The sequence below is a fragment of the Sturnira hondurensis genome, unplaced genomic scaffold (assembly GCF_014824575.4).
Source record: "Sturnira hondurensis isolate 20B ecotype Veracruz unplaced genomic scaffold, ASM1482457v3 Scaffold0017436, whole genome shotgun sequence".
NCBI lineage: Eukaryota > Metazoa > Chordata > Mammalia > Chiroptera > Phyllostomidae > Sturnira > Sturnira hondurensis.
The window spans coordinates 18,444,569-18,469,775 of NW_028090067.1; the positions used below are offsets into that span (position 1 = coordinate 18,444,569).

General features: G+C 45.7%; 1 protein-coding gene across 7 annotated transcripts in view; it reads left to right on the forward strand.

Moving 5' to 3' along the window:
• Positions 1-25,207, forward strand: part of SGSM3 (small G protein signaling modulator 3) — a 41,712-nt gene that overhangs the window by 13,818 nt on the left and 2,687 nt on the right. For 2 of the 7 annotated variants that reach the window (XM_037068113.1, XM_037068119.1), the window contains exons 2-15: positions 16,649-16,805; positions 17,449-17,596; positions 18,048-18,133; positions 18,585-18,651; positions 21,267-21,475; positions 21,563-21,670; positions 22,237-22,380; positions 22,643-22,838; positions 23,159-23,304; positions 23,597-23,821; positions 24,132-24,186; positions 24,412-24,539; positions 24,651-24,806; positions 25,022-25,076. In XM_037068113.1, coding sequence (XP_036924008.1) covers positions 17,590-17,596; positions 18,048-18,133; positions 18,585-18,651; positions 21,267-21,475; positions 21,563-21,670; positions 22,237-22,380; positions 22,643-22,838; positions 23,159-23,304; positions 23,597-23,821; positions 24,132-24,186; positions 24,412-24,539; positions 24,651-24,806; positions 25,022-25,076 — 1,582 coding nt within the window. In that variant the 5' untranslated portion in view covers positions 16,649-16,805; positions 17,449-17,589. Of the gene's footprint in view, positions 1-3,100; positions 3,282-16,648; positions 16,806-17,448; positions 17,597-18,047; positions 18,134-18,584; positions 18,652-21,266; positions 21,476-21,562; positions 21,671-22,236; positions 22,381-22,642; positions 22,839-23,158; positions 23,305-23,596; positions 23,822-24,131; positions 24,187-24,411; positions 24,540-24,650; positions 24,807-25,021; positions 25,077-25,207 lie in introns of those variants that run through there. The other 5 variants (XM_037068115.1, XM_037068114.1, XM_037068118.1 and 2 more) reach the window with 5 other exon arrangements.

A 25,207-nucleotide genomic window follows, 5' to 3' on the forward strand; every position in this document is an offset into this window, starting at 1 on the left:
GATAAAGTGCTTCTCAGATAAGGGCAAGTTCAAGGAGTTCATCATCACCAAGCCCTTATTATATGAAATGCTAAAGGGACTTATATAAGAAAAAAATGATGAAAAATATTAACAGTGAAAGGACAGCAAACACACAGTTATTAACAACCACACCTAAAACAAGAGCAAACCAAGAGGACGGCTAGATCAGGAGTGGAACATAGAAATGAAGAACACATGGAGGGTTAGAAACAGGGGGGTGGGAGGGGGAGAAGGCACAGAAAATAGCATAGGTGGTAGGTAGAAAATAGATAGGGGGGAGGGCAAGAATAGTGGGGTAAATATAGAATCTAAAGAACTTGAGACATGTTATAAACTAAGGGAGGGAGAATGGTGGGAGGAGGGAGTGTGTGGGTGGAGGGGAATGAAGGGGGGAATAGAACAACTATAATGGTATAATCAATAAAATATATTAAAAAATTAAATTAAATTAAAAAAAAGAAATTCCCCAATCTGGCAAAGGAAATAGACTTTCAAGAGCTCCAGGAAGCTTAAAGAGTCCCAAAGAAGTTGGACCCAAGGAGGAACATGCCAAGGCACATCATAATTACATTACCCAAGATGAAAGATGGGGAAAGAATCTTTTTTAAAGATTTTATTTATTTATCTTTAGAGGGGAAGGGAAGGAGAGAAGGAGAGAAATATCAATGTATGTTTGCCTCTCATGGATCCCTTGCTGGAAACTGGTCTGCAATCCAGGCATGTGTCCTGACTGGGAATCAAACTGTGATCGTGTGGTTCACAAGCCCGCACTCAATCCACTGAGCTACACCAGCCAGGGCAGGAAAGAATCTTAAAAGCAGCAAGAGAAAAGGAGACAGTTACCTACAAAGGAGTTCCCATAAGACTATATCAGCTGATTTCTCAAAAGAAACCTTACAGGCAAGAAGGGGCTGGAAAAAAGTATTCCAAGTCATGAAAGTTAAGGGCCTACATCCAAGATTACTCTCTGTAGCAAGGCTATCATTTAGAACGGACTCACAGATAAAGTGCTTCCCAGATAAGGTCAAGGTTAAAGGAGTTCATCATCACCTAGCCCTTATTATATGAAACGTTAAATGGACTCATCCAAGAGAAAGTAGATAAAAAATATGAACAGTTAAAATGGCAACAAACTCAGTTATTAACAACCAAACCTAAAAACAAAAACAAAAACAAACTAAGCAAACAACTGGAACAGAAACAGAATCACAGAAATGGAGATCACATGGAGGGTTATAGGTAGGGGAGTGGGAGGGGGAGAGGGGAGAAAGGTACAGAGAATAAGAAGCATAAATGGTAGGTAGAATATAGTCAGGGGGAGGTTAAGAATAGTATAGGAAATGTAGAAGCCAAAGAACTTTTATGTATGACCCATGGACATGAACTGGAAGGGGGGAATGTGGGTGGGAGGGGGTGTGCAGGGCGGAGGGGAATACAGGGGGCAAAACAGGACAACTGTAATAGCATAATCAATAAAATACATTTTTAAAAGGTAGGTTTAGAAAATAACATTTTTCTTCTTAGACCCTATCTTCACATTGCTTTACTTTTCTGGTCTCCTGGTTTTTAAGCATCTATTTTCCTTAATTTAAATAAATAATTTTTATTGATTTTTTTAAAAGAGAGAGAAACATCAGTGTGTTGTTTCACTTATTTATGTATTCATTGGTTGATTCTGTGTGCCCTGACTGGTGATTGAACCTGCAACGTTGGCGTATCCAGACACTGCCCTGACAACTGACCTACCCAGGCAGGGAAGCAGCACTCTCCCTTTAAACTGCTTTTAGTGGCTTTTGCTTTGGGGAAGGGGTTTCCTTTCAGTGTAATAGCAACAGCCACCCCAGGTGAAGTCACACACCTGGGGATTTTTGTTATAGCCTGTAAAGATAAAACAAAAACAATGCCTTGGAAACTGAGTTTTAAAGTGTTGTCAGTTCTTTTTCTAGTGATTATTTGGATTTTTTTTTTTTTTTTTTTTGAGAAACGTGTGACAGTCTTTTAAAAGGTAAAGTAGCAGATTTTTACCTTTTAGCAGTTTAGGGAATTCCTGACTTCACAGGTTGCTAAGATGTCAGAGTCATGCTGAGCAGTGCAAGTAAAGTGTTAGTTACAAATGAGGAAGAAAGGGATCCTTTTCACAGTTATACATAAGCTATTTCAAGTAGCTCACACCTTTTTATTTTTCACTCCCACTTTCCCTGGTTTTGTATAAACATGAAATCCCCCAAGGAGATGGATATTTAAGGCGACAATTAGTGCCTCTGACAGGGAAAGAGCAGGGAAGACAGACAGGCTCCATGGGTACTGTAAGTTCAGGGCTGCATTTGTGGACCTCAGGAAAAACTCAAGGACATATTCTTCTTCCTCAGTGTTCTACGATACTTAAACTGTAATTTAAACAATTGAGATATAAATCATGCACCACAAAGTCACCATTTTAAAGTACATAATTCAGAGGTCTTCACTGTATTCACTATGTTGTGCAACCATTACCACTGTCACATTCCACAATATTTTTATTGTCCCCAAAAGGAAGTCCATATGCATTATGTGTCATTTCCTATTTCCCCTTCCATCTGACCTCTGGCAGCCACTAATCTACTTCTCATCTCTATGGATTTGTCTATTCCAAGCATTTTATATAAATGGAAACATATAAATGGCACTGGCTTCTTTCACTGAGCATCCATCTAGTAGCCTGTTTCAGTACTTCAGTCCTTTTTATGGCTCAATAATAGCCCAGTACCTGGGTATACACATTTTGTTAATCGGTGCTTCACTGATGGACATTCGGATTGTTTCCATTTTTAGGCTATTATAAATAATGCTACTGTGTATATTAAAGTACAGGTTTTTATGTGATGATGTCATTATTTTTTAGCACAATACTTCTGTACTTTGTCAAAAAAGAAAATGTTAAAAATCAAGACCAATAAACCCATACTCCTACCACCTAACCCAGCCATATTTATTTTTATATTACCTTCAACATACACATCCAGTATTCCAAGTGGTTAAATCATGTACTATCTTGATGCTGATGACTTCTCTCTTATATTTCCTTTTCAACCCACTCCAGTTGGACTTTCACTCTCACTACTACAAATTAGGGCTCTTGTCAAGATCAAGATCACCAGCAACCTGCAGCTTGCCCAACCAGTGTCCTCATACTACTTGACCTCCAAGTGGTATGTGATGCTGTTGATCATCCACTCCTCTGGAAACTCTGTCTTCTCTTGGTTTCTGGGGCACCATACATCGTGAGCATTCCTTCTACTTCCCTGGCTACTCCTCAAATTGTATTTCCTGTTTCTTTTTCTGCCTAACCTTTAAATGTTGGAAAGTTCCAGGATTTGGTCCTAGGCCCCCTATTCTCTTTTCAGCCACAACACTTAGTCCTAATGATTCTTAAACTTACATCTCCAGTTCTTACTATGTTAAGCTCTGTATTCATATATACAGTTGCCTACTTGACATCTCTGCTTAGAGGTCTAATAGGTGTTCCAACTTAACATGGCCAAAGCAGATCTCTTGATTTTCTAACTCTGAAACCTGCTTTCCCCTCAGTCATTCCTCATCTTGGTTGGACCTGCATAGTTGCTCACGTCAGAAATCTTAGGTGACATCATTGATTCCTTCTTTCCATTATCTGTCTCTCCACCTCCAAATTACATCCAGAATCTAGTTACTTGTCACCATCTCAGCTACTTCAGTGCAAGATAGCATCTGTCACCTGGACAACTGTAATAGCTTCTACTCTTAACTCCTCTGTAGTTCACCCTTCAGCAGAGCCAGTGCGATTTCTTTAAAAATCTGAGTCAGAGACAGGGTCATACCCCTGCTCAGAGCTCTCCATTGGTTTCTCATTAAATAAAGCCAGAGCCTTTGCCATGGATAGAAGGCCCTGCATAATGTAGCTTCTGCCTGCCTCTCTAGTGCTATCTGCTATTTCCCCCTCATTGCTCTACCGCAGACACACTACTAGCCTTTTATTTCTCCACTGTCATACACTCTTTCTGTCCTTTAAGGCGCACATTGCAGGAGCCATTTCCTCTACTCGGGCTGCCCTTCTAGGTCTTTGCAGAGCTGGCTCCTCGTCAGAGCTGATGTCAGCTGAAATGTTCTCTCCTCAGAGCGGCTTTCCCTGACCACCTATCAAAAGTAGCCCTCTGCCACTACCTCTTACTCTGTAGAGTATCATTCCATGTTATTTTCTTCATAGTATATATTATTATTCTGAAATTATTTACCTGTTGTTATCTTACAGGGTTTTTTTGTTATATGAGGTATAATTGACACATAATATTGTATTAGTTTCAGGTGTACAACATAGCAATTCAGTATTTGTATACATTGTGAAATTATTGATAGTCACAGTAAGACTAGTTACCATCTGTTACCTTAAAAATTTTTGCAAAAGTTTTGCAAAAACTTTCTTTTCTTATGGTGAGAAGTGTTAAGAGCTTTCTTCGCAACTTTCAAATATGCAGTGTGTTATTATTAACTATAGTCACCATAGTGTACATGGCATCCCCATGACTTACTTAATTTGATAACCGGAAGTTTCTCCCCCCAGTGCCATGCTTTTGGCAGCCACTAATCTCTTCTCTGTATCTATGAGCCTGACTTTTTTGTTTTTGTGTTTTTTTTAGATTCTTCATATAAGTGAGATTTTATGGTATTTGTCTTTGTACCTGGTTTATTTCACTGTTTATTTATTGATTGTCACTAATATTAACATCTGGTATTTACTAAACTCATACTTTGTGATAGATGTTTATCTACATTTTCTCATACATCATCCCCATTTTATAGCTGAGGAAACTGCAGTTCACAGCAGCAAGAACTTTGTCTACTTGTTTTACTGCTACATCCCTAACACATATAACAGTGTCTGGCACATAGTAGTTGCTCAAAAAAAATTTTTTTTGTTGGTTGAGTAAGTGATGGAAAGACTCCCAACATCTCTATATCTCTAGTTCTGCATATCCCTAGAGATGTAAACTTGTGCCCTGGCTGGTGTGGCTCAGTGGATTGAGTGCAAGCATGTGAAGCAAGGGGTCACCTGTTCAATTCCCATTCAGGGCACATGCCTGGGTTTGGGGCCAGGTCCCCAGTGGGGGGTGCACAAGAGGCAACCAAACTTTAATGTTTCTCTCCCTCTCTTTCTCCCTTCCTTCCCTCTAAAAATACATAAATAAAATCTTTTAAAAAAGAGAAAAAAAGTAAATTTGTATATTTGATCACCCACTTAGTATCTCCACTCAGATTTCTAATCAACATTTAAATTATCCCACAACTCTGAACTCCTTGTTTTCCTAAACCTGTTTCTTTTTCCCTCTTCCTCATATTAGTGAATGGCATCACCACAAATCCGGTTTAGACCAGAAACCTTGGCCTCGCTCTTAGTTGCTCCTTTTCTCCCCACGTCCGGTCCAGCAGCAAGACTGTTGATTCTTTCTCGAATTATCTCTATGCCCGCTGTCACCACATTAACCTCACTCCCCGTTATCTCTTTCAGACTTGTCTCCCTGCATCTACCCTTGTCTCTCCTAGACCATTTCCCACAGGACAGCCAAAGTGCTTTTTAAAAAACGTGTTAGCTCCCACCACCACCATGTTTAGGACCCTTTTGTGGATTCCTGTTGTTACAATCTGAGTCCTTCACTCTGGCCTACAATCCCCTGGTGATCTGGGTGCCTCTGCCCCTCCGGATCCCTCGCACCATTTTCCCTCTTGGTCGTTGGGTTTCAGTTTACACCGAGCTCCTTCTCTTCCTCCACGACCTTCTCCACCTCAGAGCCTTTGGACTGGCCATTCCTTCTGTCCATGACTCTCTTTACTCCCAGGTCTTTGCACGACTGGCTTCTTGTCCTTCAGGTTTCAATTCAAATAGCACTTCAGATATTTCTTCTCTGAATTCTGAATATCACATCAGCCATTTTATTAAGAGCACTTACCATACACTGGAACTGTCATTTATTTATTCATGTATTTACTTATTTTCTGTTTGGTTTTTTCCTCTCTAGATTATAAATAATTGTTGCCCTATAACATAATATGTATCAGAAATATTTGGGGAGTGAATGCCTGAATGATAAACACATTTCTGGGTATACATGCTGTATTATAATATCATGTTTTCCCTTAATGTTAGATCATAAATAGTACCAATTTTCTTCACTCCCCATATTTGAAATTCTTTTTATACTCTTATGTCTGGCTTACTTCACTAAGCATACTGGTTCTTTTTTTTTTAATGTTATTACAGTATGCTTTACATATAAGAAATTCATCCCTGTTCATGTGCAGTTCTGCAAGCTCTGACAAAGATAAAATCATGTAATGACAATATAGTTGAGGTATAGAACAATTCTGTCATCCTAAAAAATTAGCCATGCCACTGTGTGGTCTGCTTTTCCTACTGCCCTCATCTGGTACAAACAACGGGTCTGTTTTCTCTACTTACAGTTTTGCCTTTTCCACAACATCATATAAATGGAATCATGCAGTATGTAACCTTTTCAGTCTGGCTTCATTCCTTTAGCATAATGCATTTGAAGTTCATCAGTGTTGTTGAGTATGTCAGTAGTTAAATTCTTTTTTTTGCTGAGTGAGTACTATTCCATTATATGGCTATACCACGGTTATCCATTCACAAGCTAAAGGACATTTGAATTGTTTTCAGATTCTGTCATTCATGGATAAAGTTGCTGTAAACATTTACATACAGGTTTTTCTGTAAATAAAAGTTTTCATTTCACTTGAGTAAATATACCTAGGAGTAAGTATATGTTTAACTTTATAAGAAACTGCTAAACCCTCCTCCAGAATTGCTGTGCTGTTTGAATTCCCACCAGCACTTGATGTGGTTAGGTTTTGGTGTTGGTAATATTGTGGTTCTAATTTGCATTTCCTTAATGACTAATGATGTTGAATATCTTTCTGCATGATTGTTTGTCATCTGTATATCTTCTTTAAAAAATTTTTTTAATTTAAAATTTTAATGGTTCTAGAGAGAGGGGAAGGGAGAGAGAAAGAGGGAGAGAAAAATCTCTGTGTGAGATGAACATTGATCAGTTCCGTCTTGCACACACCCCAACAGGGGACTATACCCACAGCCCAGGCATGTGCCCTGACCAGGGATTGGTGACCTTTCATTCTGCAGGACGATGCCCAACCGAGCCACACCTGTCAGGGCTCTATATCTTCTTTGGTAATGTTTCTGTTCAAACCTTTGTCTGTTTTTTTAATCGGGTTATTCGTTTTCTGCTAACCGAGTTTTGACATTTCTTTTTATTCCAAGTATGTGTGCTTTATCAGATATATGTGATTTGAATATATTTTTTACCATAATGGGTTCTAGTTGATAAAATCCAGCTTATCAACTATTTTGTTTTATAGATCATATTTTTAGTGTAATGTAAGAAATCTTTGCCTAACCAAGGTCACAAACATTTTTTCCTTTGTTTTTTTTCTAGATGTTTTATAGGGTTAGGTTTTCTATTTAGTCTATCTCCCTATAATGAGTTAACTTTTGTGTATGGTGTGAGATACAGACTAAGATTTTTTTTCTGCAAGTGGCTGTACAGTTTTTCTAGGCCCATTTGTTGAAAAGGCTATCCTTTTTCCATTGAACTGCCTCTGTATTTTTGTTGAAAATTAATGGTAATATTTTCTTAGGGCTGCCGTAACAAAGTGCCACAAGCAGGCTGACGTGGAATAACTGTAACATGATCTCTCAGTTTGGGCGTCCAGAGCCTGAAACCCAGGTGTCAGCAGGGTTATGCTCATTCCGAAACCTGCAAGGGAAGAGCCTTCCTTGCTTCTTCCAGCTTCTGGTATTCCCAGACTTTTCTTGACTTGTTAGCACAATTCTAGTCTCAGCTTCACACAGTGTGCTTCCCATGTGTGTATCTTCACATCGTCTGCCCTCTGTGTATGTTCATGTCCACCTTTCCCCTTTTTATAAGGCCACCAGTCATTCTGGATTAGGGCTCATTTTAATGATGTCTTCTTAAAGTTGGTTAAATCAGCAAAGACCCAATTTCCAAATAAGGTCACATTCTGAGGCACCGGGGGTTGGAACTTCAACATCTTTTGGGGGGACATAATTCAACTCATAACATTAATTGACCATATGTATGGGTCTATTTCTGGATTTCTTATACTGTTCCATTGAGACGCATGTCCGTCCGTTCCCCAGTGGCACACTGTGTCAGATGGTGTGAGTTCTCAGCTTCCTGCTTTCCGGTTCCTGGCACCATAGCCTGCAGACTCTCTTCAGGCTGTAACTGGGGGAACTACTGTTTCCTCTCTCTCAGGATTCACTGTGCTGTGCTGCCTGCCATCCGGTGTCTGAAAATCTGTTTTATGTACTTGTCCAGTTTTTGAGTTGTTTGGGTTGGGAGAGTAAATCCAGTTCTTATAAGTGCATCATGGCCAGATGTGGAAGTTCAGAGTTGTAGGGTGAAATGATTGAATCGCAATTTTATTGTGTCAGTATACCAAAAGTTTAAGAATTTTTCTACTGTTTAGCATTTAAATTATTTCATATTATTGCTGTATAGGTAATGCTACAGTAAACCTTTTTATGAACATATCTTTTTACTTTAGTTGAATTATTTCCTTTAGATAAGTTTCCAGGAGAATGGTTACTGAATAAAGGATGTAGAAATGTTTGTGGGTGTTCTATTCTCAAAGGAATGTGCCAATTTACAGCAGTTCGTGAATGGACTAGTCTTCTATCACAAAAGGAGTTTTTGCTGGCATTGAGTATTTAGCAAATTAAATGTATTTTTAATTTTTAACATGTATCAATATTACATTAATATTGTTAACATTAATATTACATGTAATGTGTATATACAAATAATTATACCAATATACATATGTGTTCATGTGTGTGTATAGGGTGTGGCATGAGTAGGCAGTTGGCTGTATAGAAAATAATGTGATAATTAGTAATACAAGAATAAACTCTGTTTCATGCACTCACAACTGTAAACTACTTTTGCTCCACCTATATGTGTGTGTGTTTCCATTATCAAAGGGGATAGACCTCCTTGGCTCTCTGGTTCTCAAATTCATAACCTCCAAGTCCTGGCCAGGTAGTTGAGTTGGTTGGAACATCGTCCTAGAACTGAGAGGATGAGGGTTCAATTCCCGGTCAAGGCACATACCTAGGTTTCAGGGGTCCCAGGTTCAGGTGCATACAGAAGGCATCTGATCAGTGCTTTTCTCTTGCACTGGTGTTTCTCTCTCCTCTCTCTTCCTTGTTCTCTAAAAAACAATGAAAAAATGTGCCTGGGTGACGATTTTTTAAAAATATTTTATTTATTTGTCTTGAGAGGGAAAGGGAAGGAGAAAGGAAGAGAAACATCAATGTATGGTTGCTTCTCATGCATCCCCTGCTGGGAACTGGCCCCTGCCAGGAACTGGCCCACAAACCAGGCATGTGCTCTGACTGGGAATGGAACTGTGATTGTCTGGTTTGTAGGCCCGCGCTCAGTCCACTGAACTACACCAGCCAGGGCAGGATTTTAAAAAATAAAAATAAAAACAACAAACCTCCAAGAAGAGATCTATTTAGGAGCATCCAACCTTTTGGCATCTCTGGAAAACACTGGAAGAAGAGTTGTTTTGGGCCACACACTAACTACCCAAACACTAATGAAAACTGATGAGCAAATAAAAAGTTTTAAGTAAATTTATGGTTTTGTGTTGGGCTGCATTTCATAGCCATCCTGGCCCGCTTGAGGTCCACAGGCTCCAGGTTGGACACCCCTGTTAGACTGTTTTGGTCAAGTGCTCACACCTCCTCTGATCACTTTGGCAATGCTATTGAGTGTTGTGATTGGCATAGCTCGGGTCTGGGCTTGCCTAGAATCAACCAGTTAGGCTGTGGAAGATGAAGAGTGAGTAAAGGAAGCAAGTTTCAGAATGTGTGGAGTCAGTGTGGTAGGGAGGTTGCTGTTTTCTAGGCGCCCAGAAGAAGGGGGAATATGGAGTAAATAAAATCCTAGTTATTTATTACTGTGGCACGCATGTGACTTGTTTTTCATTTGCTGTTCATTCATTCATCTAACTTAGCTAACAAATGTTTATCGAGAGACTTTTGAGTGCCAAGGATGCAGAGAGAAACAAGATCCAGTTGAGTGTAATGGACTCAGCCAAAAAAGGAAAAGGGATAAAAATGTTAAGACACCTTGGCTGGTGTGGCTCATTGGATTGCTTGCCAACCTGTGAACCAAGGGGTCACTGGTTTGATTCCTGGTTGAGGCACATGCCTGGGTTGCTGGCCAGGTTCCCAGTAGGGGGCACACAAGAGGCAACCACACACTGATGCTTCTCTCCCTCTCTTTCTACCTCCCTTCACCTCTGTCTAAAAATAAATAATACTTTTTAAAATGTTAGGTAAGTTCTATCATGGACTTATTCACAGGACTTAATAGGAGCGTAGAGAGCCTCAACTAAAGGCAGGGAAGAGTCATGAAGGTATATTAATTGTCTATTGATGTGTAACAGATCACCCCAAAACTTAGTTGCTTAAAACAACAATAATCATTTACTGTCTGTAATGATTTCTGCGAATCCAATTCAGAAGCATCTCAGGAGATTCTGACTCATGAGAGAGGAGGGTCTGTCTCAGGACATTGCAGTCAGGTGTTGGCTGGGGCTGCTGAAGGTTTGAGATTCAGGGATCTACTTCCAAGGTGGATCATTCATGTGGTTGGCAAGTTGGTGCCTCTCCATGAAACTTCGTGGTGTTTTCATGACATGCCATGGCAGCTGACTTCCCCGGAACAAGTGGTAAAAGAAACCAAGATGGAACGTGCAATGCCATTTATGGCCCGTCCTTGGAAGTTACACACGGTGCTGCTGCTGCATTCTCTGAGCCACAGAGGTCAGTTGTGGTTCACTGTGGAGAGGTCCGACACAAGGACGTGAATACTGGGAGGTGGAATCATTTGAGCCATCTTGGAGGCTGGCTGCCACAGAAGGCTTCTTTCTGTGACAAGGTGTCATTTGAGTTGAATTTTACAGTACACATAGGACTATCTGGCAGATAAGGAGACCATACAAAATAGTGGAGAAATTGGGCAGCTGATAATGAGGAGACCACCATGACTGTGTTGTAAGGTAGGTGTGGGATGGTAAGGGAGGAGTGGAACCAGATCGTGTAGAACCTCCTTATAGCTACAGTGTGTGGCCCTGTTTTTGGAGATAATGGCAAACCACTGAAAGAGCACCGCAGGAGATTTAGGTTTCAGATTTGCATTAAAAGGATAATGTTGGCAGTAGGAAGCAGCTGAAATGGGAGACTGGATTTTGTGAGAAAGGTGTGGCTGGAGGAAGGCATCCGACAGGTGCTTGTGGCAGCTCTGGCAGGGCATGAGATTGCTCCGGAATAGCTCCCAGTGAGAAGAGCAAGGGCAGAGGGCGGAGCCCACAGACAGCATAGAGATATGCTGAGGAAGAGAAAACCAGGAAGATTCCCACTATTTTTGTACTCTGCCTTCAAAAAGAGTACTCATATTTTCTTTTCTTTTTTTACGTAATTTCCTTTTTTATTCAATATAAAGAAATCGGGTATATAACTCACCTTGTCCAGACTGTATCCTCAGCTAAGAAATTAAATCTTTATTAAATCAGTCTTCAAACCCATCCCTTTCTCATTCTTTTCACTGGCATTTGTTTTCTTTCCTTTTAAAAAAATAACTTATTTATTTTTAGAGAGAGGGGATGGGAGGGAGAGAGGGAGAGAAATATCAGTGTGTGGTTGCCTCTTGTACATCCCCTGATGGGACCCAGCCTGCAATCCAGGCATGTGCTCTGACTGGGAATCAAACCAGCAACCCTTTGGTTCGCAGGCCAGCGCTCAATCCACTGAGTCACACCAGCCAGGGCCATTTCTTTTTTTTTCTCTTTTTTTAAATATATTTTATTGATTATACCATTACAGTTGTTCTATTCCCCCCCTTCATTCCCCTCCACCCGCACACTCCCTCCCCCACTATTCTCCCTCCCTTAGTTTATAACCACGTGTCTCAATTTCTTTAGATTCTATATTTACCCCACTATTCTCGCCCTCCCCCCTATCTATTTTCTACCTACCATCTATGCTATTTTCTGTGCTTCTCCCCCCTTCTCCTCCTCCCCCCCTGTTTCTAACCCTCCATGTGTTCTTCATTTCTATGGTTCTACTCCTGATCTAGCTGTCCTCTTGGTTTGCTCTTGTTTTAGGTGTGGTTGTTAATAACTGTGTGTTTGCTGTCCTTTCACTGTTAATATTTTTCATCATCTTTTTCTTATGTAAGTCCCTTTCATCTTCTTTTTCATATAATAAGGGCTTGGTGATGATGAACTCCTTGAACTTGCCCTTATCTGAGAAGCACTTTATCTGTCCTTCCATTCTAAATGAAAGTTTTGCTGGATAAAGCAATCTTGGCTGTAGGTCTTTGGATTTCATGACTTGGAATACTTCTTTCCAGCCCCTTCTTGCCTGTAAGGTCCCTTTTGAGAAATCCACTGACAGTCTGATGGGTACTCCTTTGTAGGTGACTGTCCCCTTATCCCTTGCTGCTTCTAGGATTCTGTCCTTCATTTTGGTCTTGGCTAATGTAATGATGATGTGCCTTGGTGTGTTCCTCCTTGGGTCCAACTTCTTTGGCACTCTCTGAGCTTCCTGGATTTCCTGGAAGTCTATTTCCTTTGCCAGACTGGGGAAGTTCTCCTTTATTATTTGTTCAAATAAGTTTTCCACTCGTGGCTGTTTCTTTCCCCCTTCTGGTACCCCTATAATCCGGATGTTGGAACGTTTAAAGATGTCCTGGAGGTTCCTAAGCCTCTCCTCATTTTTTTGAATTCTCATTTCTTCATTCCTTTCTGGTGGGATGTTTTGTTCTTCCTTCTGGTCCATTCCATTGATTTGAGTCCCAGTTTCCTTTCCATCACTATTGGTTTCCTGTGTATCTCCCTTCATTTCAATTAGTTTAGCCTTCATATGTTCCTCTAATTTGTGACTGTAATCTACCAGTTCTGTGAGCATCCTGATAAATAGTGTCTTGAATTGTGCTTCTGAGAGGCTGGCAATTTCTCGGTCGCTTAGAGTTATTGGCTCTGGGACTTTGAGTTCCTCTTGCCCCATCTTTTGGGCTGTTCGTGCCTGTTAAGTAGCAGGATCGGAGCCCTAGGTTTTCACCAGAGCAGGGCAACTCAGTCGCTGGGTTGTGACGTTGTATGTGGGGGCGGGGTCAAAGAGGGACAGTGGCTTCTCTCTGCCAGCTGCTGCCGCGACCCCCACCGGCACCGCAGCCACCACCATCACCAGGCCCACGCACCTCGCTCCACTGCACACGAGTGTGCCACCGCTGTCAGCCCTCCACCACTGGGTTCATCCCCTGGGGCCTGCGTGGTCCGTCTCACTGTGTGCGAATGTGCGACCTTGGTCAGTCTGCCCCGCACCCCGACTGGCTTCGGGCTGCCCGAGTGCCTAGCGCCTAGGTAGGGGGATCTGTCCCGCCCGACCCAGCTCCACTCCTGGCTCCGCCTCTCTTACCGTCCCCGTTGAACGGTTCATAGCTGTCGGACTTCCATATAATTCTGTTTTCTGGCCTTTGGGTGTGTCCTAGTTCTCCAAAACTTTCATTGTAGTCAAACTTGGTTGTGGGAGAAGGCACAGTGTTTCCACCTATGCCTCCATCTTGGCAGAAGTCCCCCATTTCTTTTTTTTTAATTGACTTTTTTTGGGTGACACTGATTAATAAAATTATATCTGTTTGAAGTGTATACTTCTAGAATATATCATTCATAAATACTTATATTTTCCTTCATTTTCTAGTAAAATGTTTATGTTCTCTAGAGTATTTATTGTCTGATTTTACTGTTTTAAGCATCCTAGTAGCCACATTACCATCTTACTTGAGCCTTTCTGGGACTTTTCTGTCCTTATGCTTCTCTCCCAGTTTGTTGTTATCAATAGCCTTCAGTGTCCTGTTATTTTCCTGCACAAAAAGGTAGTCTTCAAGATCTGAGGCCTCCTAGAATACAAATATTTTTGCTTTTGCTGCTTACAGCTTTCATGTTCCCTGAAACTTCATCTTCCTCCAGAGCCCCCACCCTCCCCCCGCCCCCCAGGGATTTACAGTGACATCTGATGATCTTTGCTTTGAGAACAAAATTTGTCTTTTAGGACACATGGAATCTACAATCTAGGGAGGAAAATTGGAGGCAGAGTAAAAGACTGACACCTTTAAGCATGTAAATTTAATTTTTAAAACTTCTTTCTAGAGCACCTCGAAGTCGCTTGCATCAATCCTGTTTCTCAAAAGTTTCTGCCGGTATGTCCTTCTGTGACTACAGCAGGCAGCTGGTGATGTGGCTAACTCCTCAGCTGCTTCTGTGGGCTCCCAGATGGCTGTTTTCAGGTGTTTTCCATAATGATCAGAGGCAGGAAAAACCTTCCTGCCCAGCTTAGCAATATCACATCCGGCTCCTGTTGAGACAGACTCACAGGCAGTTGATGGCGGATGCAGAGATTCCTTAAAACATATCCAGAATCTAACCGTTTCTCAATGGTCCCACTGTCGGAAAGCAATCATTCTTACCTCTTCTGCTTTGTCGTCTCCGCACTGCGGCCAGAGAGAACTTTTAAAATCGAAGTCAAGCTTGGGTTCACCTCTGCTTAGAACCCTCCAGTAATGTCCTAACTCATGAGAATAAGATCCAAAGTCTGTCCCACACTGTAAGGCACTCTGTGACCCCTCCCGCTATCTCCGTCCACTCTTCTTTCATCCTCTGCCCACTGCCTTGTTGCTTCTTCACCTTGCCAAGTATGCTCAAGCCTTAGAAGCTTTGTACTTGCCAGTTCCTTCTGCCAGGATCCCCTTTCATCCAAGAGCCAAGTGACTTGATTCTTCACTTCCTTTTGCTTTGGTCTTTGCTCAGGAATCACCTTATACCCAAAGAGCACTTCCTGACCATGTTACATATACAGCCCCTCCCTTCTGATACTCTACCTTTCCCTGGCCTTATTTCAATCATAGTACTGCAGTGGTCACAATCTGACACAACTATGTTTATGTTCATTGGCTGTTTCTCTACTCTAATGGGGCCAGGACTTTTGTTTTCCATTGTTTCACCTCAGCCCAAGGACTGCACCTGGTGAATGGTAGTGCTCAGTAACTGTGGAGTCAATGAATGAGGGGGAGGCAAGCTCAGGTCAGGAAGGGAAGTTGCTTGGTGAGAATCATCTCCCCTGCCCCTCAGTCTTCCACAGCCAAAGACAGCTCACTTCCTCCACTGCAAGCAGCACCTGTTTCCTTCACACTTTCTTTGCCCTTCTAGACGAAACAACCAAATTACTGCCTCTGGGTGTGGATAAGTCTTTCTCATGTTTGCAACTGGCATATGTTACTTTGAACCATACAGAATTGTCATTTTTATAGTTTGTAGTGGATGAATATCAGCAGTATCAGATGGCTTTCAATGTATCAAGGTTGAAGGCCCAGATACTAACAATAACTACCTAGAAATTACTAGGACTGTTACTAAGGCCTGGTGTTTACTGAGTACTTGCTGTGTGTCCGACTGTGTGCTAAGGTTCGTATTTGTATTCTCACTTAATCCTCATGACCACTGTGAGATGTAGGGGCTGTTATCCATAAATAGAATAAGAAAACTAAGATTTAAAGAGATGAAGTGAACTCGCCAAGGTTATGCTAAGTTGGGAGCAGCAGAGCTGGGATTTGAATCCACATCGGTCTGCCTGGAACTGTCTTCACTTTTACTGCAGCTGCCTGGCTGCTGCACGAAGGCGAAGGTGGTGCGGAGGGTGAGCTCTGAAGCTGCCCCCTCCGGAGGCTGGTGCTGCAGCGATACGCATAATAGAGCACTGGATTATTTCCCAGTGCGGGCCCCCAGCGCTGGCTAGCTAGTGGCCCTGTGTCATCATTTCATGGGGCTGGGTGGGGGGTGAGTACAGTGTTTGGTTAGGGCACAGTTACTGGAGTCCATTTGGAAAATTGTCTGTGGGTCTCTTCTAGGCTTATTTTCTTGTATATAAGGAATAGAGATATCTACTTCAAAATACATTGTGAGGATTGAACGACATGATTTAAAAACCTTCCAGCTCAGTCCCTTTAACATAAAAATATGTAATGCTCCATCCAGCACAAAATTCTGATGCACATCACTCCCTGCATGTCTGTTATACTGAAGGAAGATGTTACATTTTCATGATCATCCTCAACAGGACAGACAAGCTGACCTGTTAGAGACGCAGGTTCTGCCACCTGGTTCTCTGTCTGGAAGCAGGGGGGTGGCTCTCCCAGTTGGACACCAAAGCCTCCATTGTGGTCATTTAACCCAAACTTGGCATGGTCAGGGTGTGTCTGAGGACAGGAGGAGAGAAGACTCATGACCCAGCTGAGCTCCCCTTAGGAGTTCCAAGATGACTCTTTTGTCCCCAAATTTCTAAGTATGTGTTTAAAGAGAACTGGAGTTTTTCACGTGCCCGTTTTCCACCTATGCTTGAGTTAAGGGCCCACAGAGTGATGTGTTCTCCCAGCTCCCCCGTAGTGGTGGTTTCATTTTCATTGTTTTTTTTTTTCTTTATTCCTCACAGGAGGCTTCTGGTCTACGCAGAATCCCAACACCAGAATCCGTAGCAGACAGTGTGGAGAAGACTAGCAGCTGCTGTGGCCCAGGCCCAGAGTAACAACTGGCGCCTCTAGTTTCCTGTCACCCAAAAAATGGCAAAGGTGGTTTTTCTTTAGGTCTAGGTAAGTGTGACTGTGAAAACTGTAAGGCAGCTTGTTCTAAATATTTCAACCGTCCCTCCTACTTTTGCCCTCATATTCATTTCATGGAGTCAGATCTTTTTACTCCATGATTAAAAGTAAAAGGCTTAAAAATGGAGAAAATCTGAAAAAAACTACCCCCAAAATGTGTTTCTGTTGAAGCACAAGTGGGTGATGATAGGGTCTCCTGGTTCTAATGGGCCTTCCTGCTCTGGAGGCAGGTCAGAAACAGGAAGCTAGAAAGTCAGAGGGGCAGCAAGTGCTGGCTTTTTAAAAAATTTTTGAGATAAAATTCACATGCTACCAAATTTACCATTTTAAGGTATACATTTCAGTGATTTTAGTATTTCCTGTGCAACACTCACCACCGCACAACTAACTCTAGAACATTTTTCATCTCCCCAGAGAGAAACCCTGTACCCATTAGCATTCGGCCTGCGCTTCTCCCGCCCCCGGCCCTTGGCAGTCACTCATCACTTTCGGTCATGGGTTTGCCTCCACTGGACATTGCATTTAAAGAATCATACGATATTCATCCTCTTGCTGCTGGCTTTTTTCACTAAGCATAGTGTTTTAAAGGTTCATCCATGTTAGAGCATTATCTGCACTTTATCCCTTTTTACAGCTGAGTATTTCATTACATGGATATCCCAGGACAGATGTTTCTGGACCAGATGAAGCCTGAGGAGCCTTCCAGCTGTAAGATACTAGGATAGAAAACTTCTGCGTCTGGATCTGCTGAAGACTTGCCTCGCCTGTTCACACAATGTCAGGTGGGAAGCAGGGACCTGGGCTTGGAAATGGAGTGAGCGTCTCTGTGGAATGAAGGGGGGCTTTTACCCAGGAGGCTTTGTTTGTTTTTTACATACTTCTGAGGATCAAGACCATTCAGGTAGGAGGTGGAGGAAGTCTTGCGACTGGGAGTCTGGGAGAGTTACAGCTCTCTTCTCAGCTCAGCTTTGAGGGTTTTCCTGAGTCTCTGTCCTCTTTCCTCCTTTCAGCTACAAATCCTCACTCATAGTAGAAGAGGCAAGGAGAAGTTTGGTGGTATTTGTAATGTGCTTTTTTCTTTTCCTTCTAGAAATTTGCACATTTCTGGGTTTCTCCCTCTCCCCCTGCCTCATTTAAATGGTGCAGTCAGTCCCCTTATGCTGGAGGTCTTGAATTTGCCCCGAAAGCTCTGTATTATTTTCATCTCCTATTCCTGGTTTTCCTTGATTCCAGGAAGCCACACACCTTCTGCTTCCGGCCCCTTCTCAGCCCTGACTCCAAGCATGTGGCCCCAGGAGATCCTGGCCAAGTGCATGCAGGTACAGCAGTTGCAGCCAGGCACCAGTGGCTGTGCTCCCAAGTTGTCCGTGCCCAAGGGAACCCGCTGCTGCAAGCTCCCAGTGGGTGGCAGTGCCACCCTATTCACACAGTCAGAGGCCACCATCAGAGATGGCATCTTAGCTCCACGTCCTCTGAAAATCTGTCATGAGGTTGGAGTATTATGGCACTATGCACTCAGTATTATTGGGACACAAGCACATAAAACATGTTCCTTGCATTATTTTGTTTGACCTTTGGTGAAAACAAAATGTGGAGAAAATGCGAGAAGCTAGTGGCCCCTGTAGCTGGGTGATGAACGCAGAGCCCTTGATCTGAGTCCGGAAGGCTCGGTGGGACTTCAGCAGGCAGCAGCATCATGGGTGGCGTGGTCAGAGCCTGTGGACCTAGACTGGAGGCCACATGACAGACTCTTCCTTATCCTGGGTCTAGAAGGAAGAGTCAGCGGAGCAACCAGAGTTCTACTATGATGAGTTCGGTTTCCGGGTGGACAAAGAAGGTGAGATGGAGTCCCTCGTGTGTGATATTGAAAATGTCCTTGGGGAGAACCCCAGCTCCGGTGACTCTCTATGCAGATGACCCACGCAGCTTAGTTGACCTGCACCATTCAAACCCAGGTTGTTCAAGGGCCAACTGGTGGTTGACAGTCTTTGTGCGCAGGGAGCCGACGGGAGTTACGCAGATTTTTGACTGTGAGGGCAGATGGTCCCCCTAACCCCTGTGTTGTTTAAGGGTCAGCTGGGTATGGACACCTATGATTTTTTTAGATTAATTTTATTAGCATTTATATGATAACAAAAGCAATGTTGCATGTAGAGAAGTTAAAAAATACAGAAAAATATAAAGGTTAAAACAACTTCATCTGGTGTGGCTCAGTGGATTGAGTGCTGGCCTGTGAACTAAAGGGTCACCGGTTCTGTTGCCAGTCAGGACAGGCGCCTGGGCTGCCAGCCGGCATGGGCATGTGGATGTTTCACTCCCTTTCTTTCTCCTTCCTTTCCCCTCCCTCTAAAAATAAATAAATAACTTTTTAAAGAAAAGATTAAAACAAATTAACCTGAAGATAATAACTGCTGACATTTTAGTGTATCCTTTCTGGTTTTGTGTTTATGTCTATATATACTTATCATATACATATTTTTTACCTTTAAAGTTTTTAAAATTTTTATTGCAGTTGACATTCAATATTATATTAGTTTCGTGGGTACAGCACAGTTAAACACTGATGTGACCCACGGAGTGATCCCTGCAGGAAGCCTAATACCCACCAGGTTCCACGCATGATTATCACAGTATTATCGACTGTGTTCCCTGTGCTGTACCTCTTCCCCGTGGTTATTTTCTAACTACCAATTTGTACTGCTTTCTTCCTTCTTTATTCTTTTAAATTAATTTTATTCGGAGACACTGGTTAAGAGGGTTGTACAGATTTCAAGTGTACATTTCTGTGATACGTGATCAGTGTATTGTATTGCGTTTTCACTCCTCAAATCAAATCATCTTCTGTTTCCATATATTTGGCTCTCTTTACCCTTTACCACTCCTCCCATACACATGTTTTTATATTGCTCATACATAGCAGCTTTATACCGTGAGCATTTTGGTCACTTGAGATCACTTTAAAAGCATAGTTTTTCAGTGGCTGCATAATATCCCCTTATAGTGGCTTTAGCGTAATATTCTTATAGTCATGCTCTGTAAGTGCGCCTGTGGGTCGTTTCCTACTATAAATACACCTGCTGGTTCCTGCGTGGACTGCTGGGAAAGCCTCTGTCCAGACCCAGGATGGCCTGTCACCAGGACGTAACTGTGACCACAGGATTTTAATGGATTAAAACCAGTCATCTTCAGGTCATTCCTGTTTCGGATTCTGACTGCATTTTCCTCGTTCTCTAGTTGGCAGGCAGATATTTGGAAGTCAAAGCTGGGCCTGAGAGGAACTCGGGGAACTTTCCTGTATGATACAGATATTCCGTATCTTGATGGGGAGAATGTTTAGACACTTGTTTGATACTCACTAAAATGTACACTTACAATTTGTGCAATTTACTGTATGTAAATGCACTAAAGGCGAAGTTGAGAAAGCTGAGGCTGAGTGTATGGTGTTAGGATGAGGAAGGACGAGGCTCTCTGTGGGGCTGACTCACGGCGAGGCTGCCAGGCTGTGGGAGCCTTGTCCACATTCCCTCAAGCATTTCGAAGAACCGACTGTTGTCCACCCTCCACTGTTGTATCCCCAGAGCCTTGGACAGAACCAAAGGTGGTCTTGGCCTCGTGGAGTTTCCGGGCAACATGTAAACAAATATATGCAGGGGCAACAAGAACTATGAAACATTTCAGACCTAGAGAGGAGGGGAGGTGGACTGTGTATAAGGGGGTGAGGGAGTGCTTCCCCAAGGCGGAGACAGTGGGTCAAAGACAGGGAGGAAAGAGGCAGTGAGTGTAGCCAAGAAAGAAGAACAGTAAGTGCAAGGGCTCTGGGTGGGAGTGGATTTGGTGGGGAATAGCTGGAGTGGAGGAAGCAAGAGGAAGGTGGGAGATGGGGACGGGGAGAGGACAGGACAGCAGGAGGTGCGTGGCGGAGCCTTCTACATGTCTGAGTGAGGCGGGCGGGTGGGTGGCACTAGAGAGCTCTGAGGGGTGACAGGGTCTCACTTGTGTCTTCAAGGGCAGTCTGACTGCTATGTGGAGGTTTGCTTTTTGAGGGGCCGGGGTGGGCCAGGGAGGACGCTCTAAAGGCTGTGGCCGTGATCCAGAGGAAGGGTGATGCCTTGGACGAGGGCAGTAGTCGGGGGGAATGAGAGGGATGAGATTCTGCCTGTGCTCTGAGGGCCCAGCCAACGGTGTTTGCTGATGGATTGACCATGGGGCAGAAGTGGAGGAGAAACGGCAGGGGGCTCCGAGGTTTAGGTCTGAGTATCTGGAGAATGGAGACTAGTTTGTGGACCTGGGGGAGATCCTGGAGGGACAAGTTTGCAGGAGAGTGAAGAGCCTGGGCTGATGCAGGTACTGCTGGAGCCACGGGGATGGTGGGTCTGGGCCCTGGGCTGAAAGCCCGGAGACATTTTCCTTCCTTCCCTCTCACCACCGTGTCCCGGGGTACTCCCCTGGCAGATGGGGCTGACCCCACGTCCAGCAGGCTGCGAGCTGTGTCTCTGCTGGAGGACCCCCCACAGCGGTTGCGGTGGCAGGCCCACCTGGAGTTCACCCATAACCATGACGTGGGCGATCTCACCTGGGACAAGATTGCCGTTTCCCTGCCCCGCTCTGAGAAGCTCCGCTCCCTGGTGCTGGCCGGCATCCCACACAGCATGAGGCCGCAGGTGAGGCCTTGGAAGCCGGACCACAGAGGGCCGCTGAGGGCTCAGGTGTCCGATCAAGACTGAGTGCTTGTCGGCTCCCTCCCTCAGCTGTGGATGCGGCTCTCTGGGGCCCTGCAGAAGAAGAGGAACTCGGAGCTGTCCTACCGGGAGATGGTGAGGAACAGCTCCAACGACGAGACCATTGCTGCCAAACAGGTGAGCTGTGGGGCACGGGTGGTCCTGCAGGCAGGAGGTGGTCTGCCTGGTGTTACAGGAGTCCCCTTGTTGGTCTTCCCTTGGCAGGGGTGGCCGGGGAGAGCACAGCAGCTGCGGGGCAGCCTGGGAGGCCCTCTCACCCACAGGTGTGTGTAGAGCAGTCTGGCGCCCTCCTGGGCTCCCTGTGAGCAGCAGGGAGAATGGTCAACAAGGCCGTTTAACTGGCTGCATATTAGGATCACCTGGGGATTTAAAATACAGATTTCCAGGCCCCATTCCAGATTCTCATTCCATGGTTCCATTCTGAAGCCCAAGAATCTTGTTTTATTTTTGTAAATTCCCAGGTGAATCTGGTAGAATCAGTTACACGTAAGCTGGGCTCTAATCCTGAAGGGAAGGAGTCAAAGAATCCCCATTCCTGGGAGAGAAGCCCGCCTGGGGTGTACCCCAAACAGGGGTCTCCCAGCCTCTCTCCCAGGTCTCAGGTGTCAACAGCATGGCAGGTGTGGACCCACGGGCCTTCAGCTGTATCTCACAGGGTTTCGTTGTGTGTGGGCCTCTGGCAGATTGAGAAGGACCTGCTCCGCACCATGCCCAGCAACGCCTGCTTCGCCAACGTGAGCAGCATTGGGGTGCCCCGCCTGCGCAGGGTTCTCCGAGCACTGGCCTGGCTCTACCCAGAGATTGGCTACTGCCAGGGCACAGGCATGGTAAGCACAGCCCAGGAAGCAGAAGGGGTGTCTCCAGGGGTGTTCTCCAGGCCCCCAGGGGCAAGTAATCTCACCATCTAGGGCAGTAGGGCACGAAGCAGAGATAGAGGTGGGAATCCCCAAGGGAGGCCAGGGCTGCCAAATACGGTGGTTCTAAGCCTGAACAAGGCACACAGTCTGTAATGTGACCCTCAGAGCGGGCACTGCTTCTAATTTGTGTGGAGACCTGGGTCGAGGCCCCTTGTCCCCCTGCCCTGGCCAGGTGGCCGCCTGCCTCCTGCTGTTCCTGGAGGAGGAGGATGCCTTCTGGATGATGTGCACCATCATCGAGGACCTGCTCCCTGCCTCCTACTTCAGCACCACCCTGCTGGGCGTCCAGACCGACCAGCGGGTCCTGCGCCACCTCATTGTCCAATACCTGCCTCGCTTGGACAGGCTGCTACAGGAGCATGACATCGGTAAGGACGGGCTGCCCCTCCTCTTCTCTGGGGTCAAGGATGGACCTGAGGCTTCCTGAAAGAGCCCACTGAGGACGCAGCCCCTGGCCATCGGGGTGGGGGTGAAGTGAGCCCCTCTGAAGAGGGCCGACTCGTGGACATGCAGTATTTGCTGCTCTTGTTCTTTGATGCCCTGACACCTGTCTGCTCCCTCCCGTTGGAACAGGGCGGGCCTCTTGCTGCTTTTTGGGAGACATTTTTCACCTTTCCGCTCGCTCATGTGCTTGGGGGTGCCTCTTCTCTCACACTGTTTCCTGCCACTGTCCCTGGTTTGTCCATAGAGCTGTCCCTGATCACGCTGCACTGGTTTCTCACTGCCTTCGCCAGCGTGGTGCACATTAAGCTGCTCCTGCGCCTCTGGGACCTGTTTTTCTACGAGGGCTCCCTGGTGCTCTTCCAGACCACACTGGGCATGCTACGCCTCAAGGTGCTGTTGCAGCCCCATCCCACTGGGGCCATGCTGCCCAGCTAGACTAGGAGCTCCATGTCCCAGACACAGTTGTCCTGGTGCCCCTTCTCTTGGTGATGCAGGGGGATCCAGGCTTCAGCATCGTGTGGCCTAAGCACTGGCCCCCTCCTGACAGCTACAGCATGGGGGGGGGGGGTGGTCCCCTGGGGCCAGGGACTCCATGGGCTCAGCTGATCATTCCGGGAAGTCACACATGCCAAGGGGTGGTGATTGGGCAGTGACCCCCCCTCCTTCCCCTCACACTGCCCAGGAGGAGGAGCTGATCCAGTCAGAGAACTCGGCCTCCATCTTCAATACGCTGTCAGACATACCCTCCCAGATTGAGGATGCAGAGCTGCTGCTCGGGGAGGCCATGCGGCTGGCGGGCTCCCTCACTGACGTGGCTGTGGAGACCCAGCGCCGCAAGCATATGGCCTATATCATTGCAGACCAGGGCCAGCTCCTGGGGACCAGCACCACCACCCACCTCTCTCAGGTGGGCCTGTGAGGGAGGAGGCTCTGCCTCACCTACAGCATGGGGGTCTTTTGAGGAAGCACAGAGAGCAAGCCCTTCCCTGTCCACTGCCCCCTCCCCAGCTCAGCACCCAAGCCCAGGCTCGGCCCCGCAGACCACAGCTGTGGAGTGACACGCCCAGTTTGGGTGTAGGGCAGACCCAGCTTTGAACTGACAGGACATTTCTGATGAGGTAGCATGCCTGAGGCCCTGGGCTCGGTTCCCTTCCTCCTGTGCTGAGCTGCCCTCTACTTGGCTGGGCACTGGGTACTGAGCCCACTCATGCCTGCAGGTGGTTCGCCGTAGAACCCAGCGGAGGAAGTCGGGCATCACCTCCCTGCTCTTCGGTGAGTATTATGCCATAGGCAGGCGGGCCCACACAGCTTGGCGGCTCCCTCCTGCCAGCCAGGTCTAAGCTTTTGGAGCCTGGGATAGGGGACAGCAAAGATGGAGGGCGGGGGGGGGGGGGTGTCCCTTCATCCTCACTCTCCAGGATGGACTCTGAGCCTCCTTGCAGTTGGGAAGAGGGCTGGGCAGGAGCCATGGCTGCCATAGCTCTCTGGGCCTCTCAGGGGAGGATGACCTGGAGGCACTCAAGGCCAAGAACATCAAGCAGACAGAACTGCTGGCTGACCTCCGAGAAGCCATCCTGCGTGTGGCACGTCACTTCCAGTGCACTGACCCCAAAAACTGTAATGTGGTGAGTTGCAGGCTCCCTGTCCTGTCCTGAGCCCAGTGGCTTGACTTGGGGGCCCTCCTTCCCCATCCTGAGGCACCTTTTCCTTGGTGGGCCTTCCCACTGCTCTGGCAGGAGCTGACCCCAGACTACAGCATGGAGAGCCACCAGCGGGACCATGAGAACTACGTGGCCTGCTTACGCAGCCACCGGCGCCGGGCCAAAGCCCTGCTGGACTTTGAGAGACATGACGATGATGAACTGGGCTTCCGCAAGAATGACATCATCACAGTGCGTAAGGCGAGCCTCGGGAGGTGGGTGCTCAGAGGCAGGTGCCATTGGTCCTGCCACCTTCTGGCCCCAAGGCCGTGGCAGATTATCTAGCTTCACCCAGTCCCTCTTCCTGCTAAGAATGTCCATTGGCTTGGCTGAGGATGAAACCAGAAGGTGTGCAAGCCACTAGGCCCAGGCAACCAAAGCTTGCCTCCTGTTCTTTTCCTCTGCAGATCATTTCTCAGAAGGATGAGCACTGCTGGGTGGGAGAGCTGAATGGCCTGAGAGGTGAGGCCTTGGTCTGGTCTCCAGGTGGGAGAGGTGGGCTGGGCATTGAGGCTGGTCACTCTTGGCTGCATCCCTTCTGCCCTCCCACTCCTCACCAGAAACTGGGCTGAGCCTGTCCTCAGCACCATGGG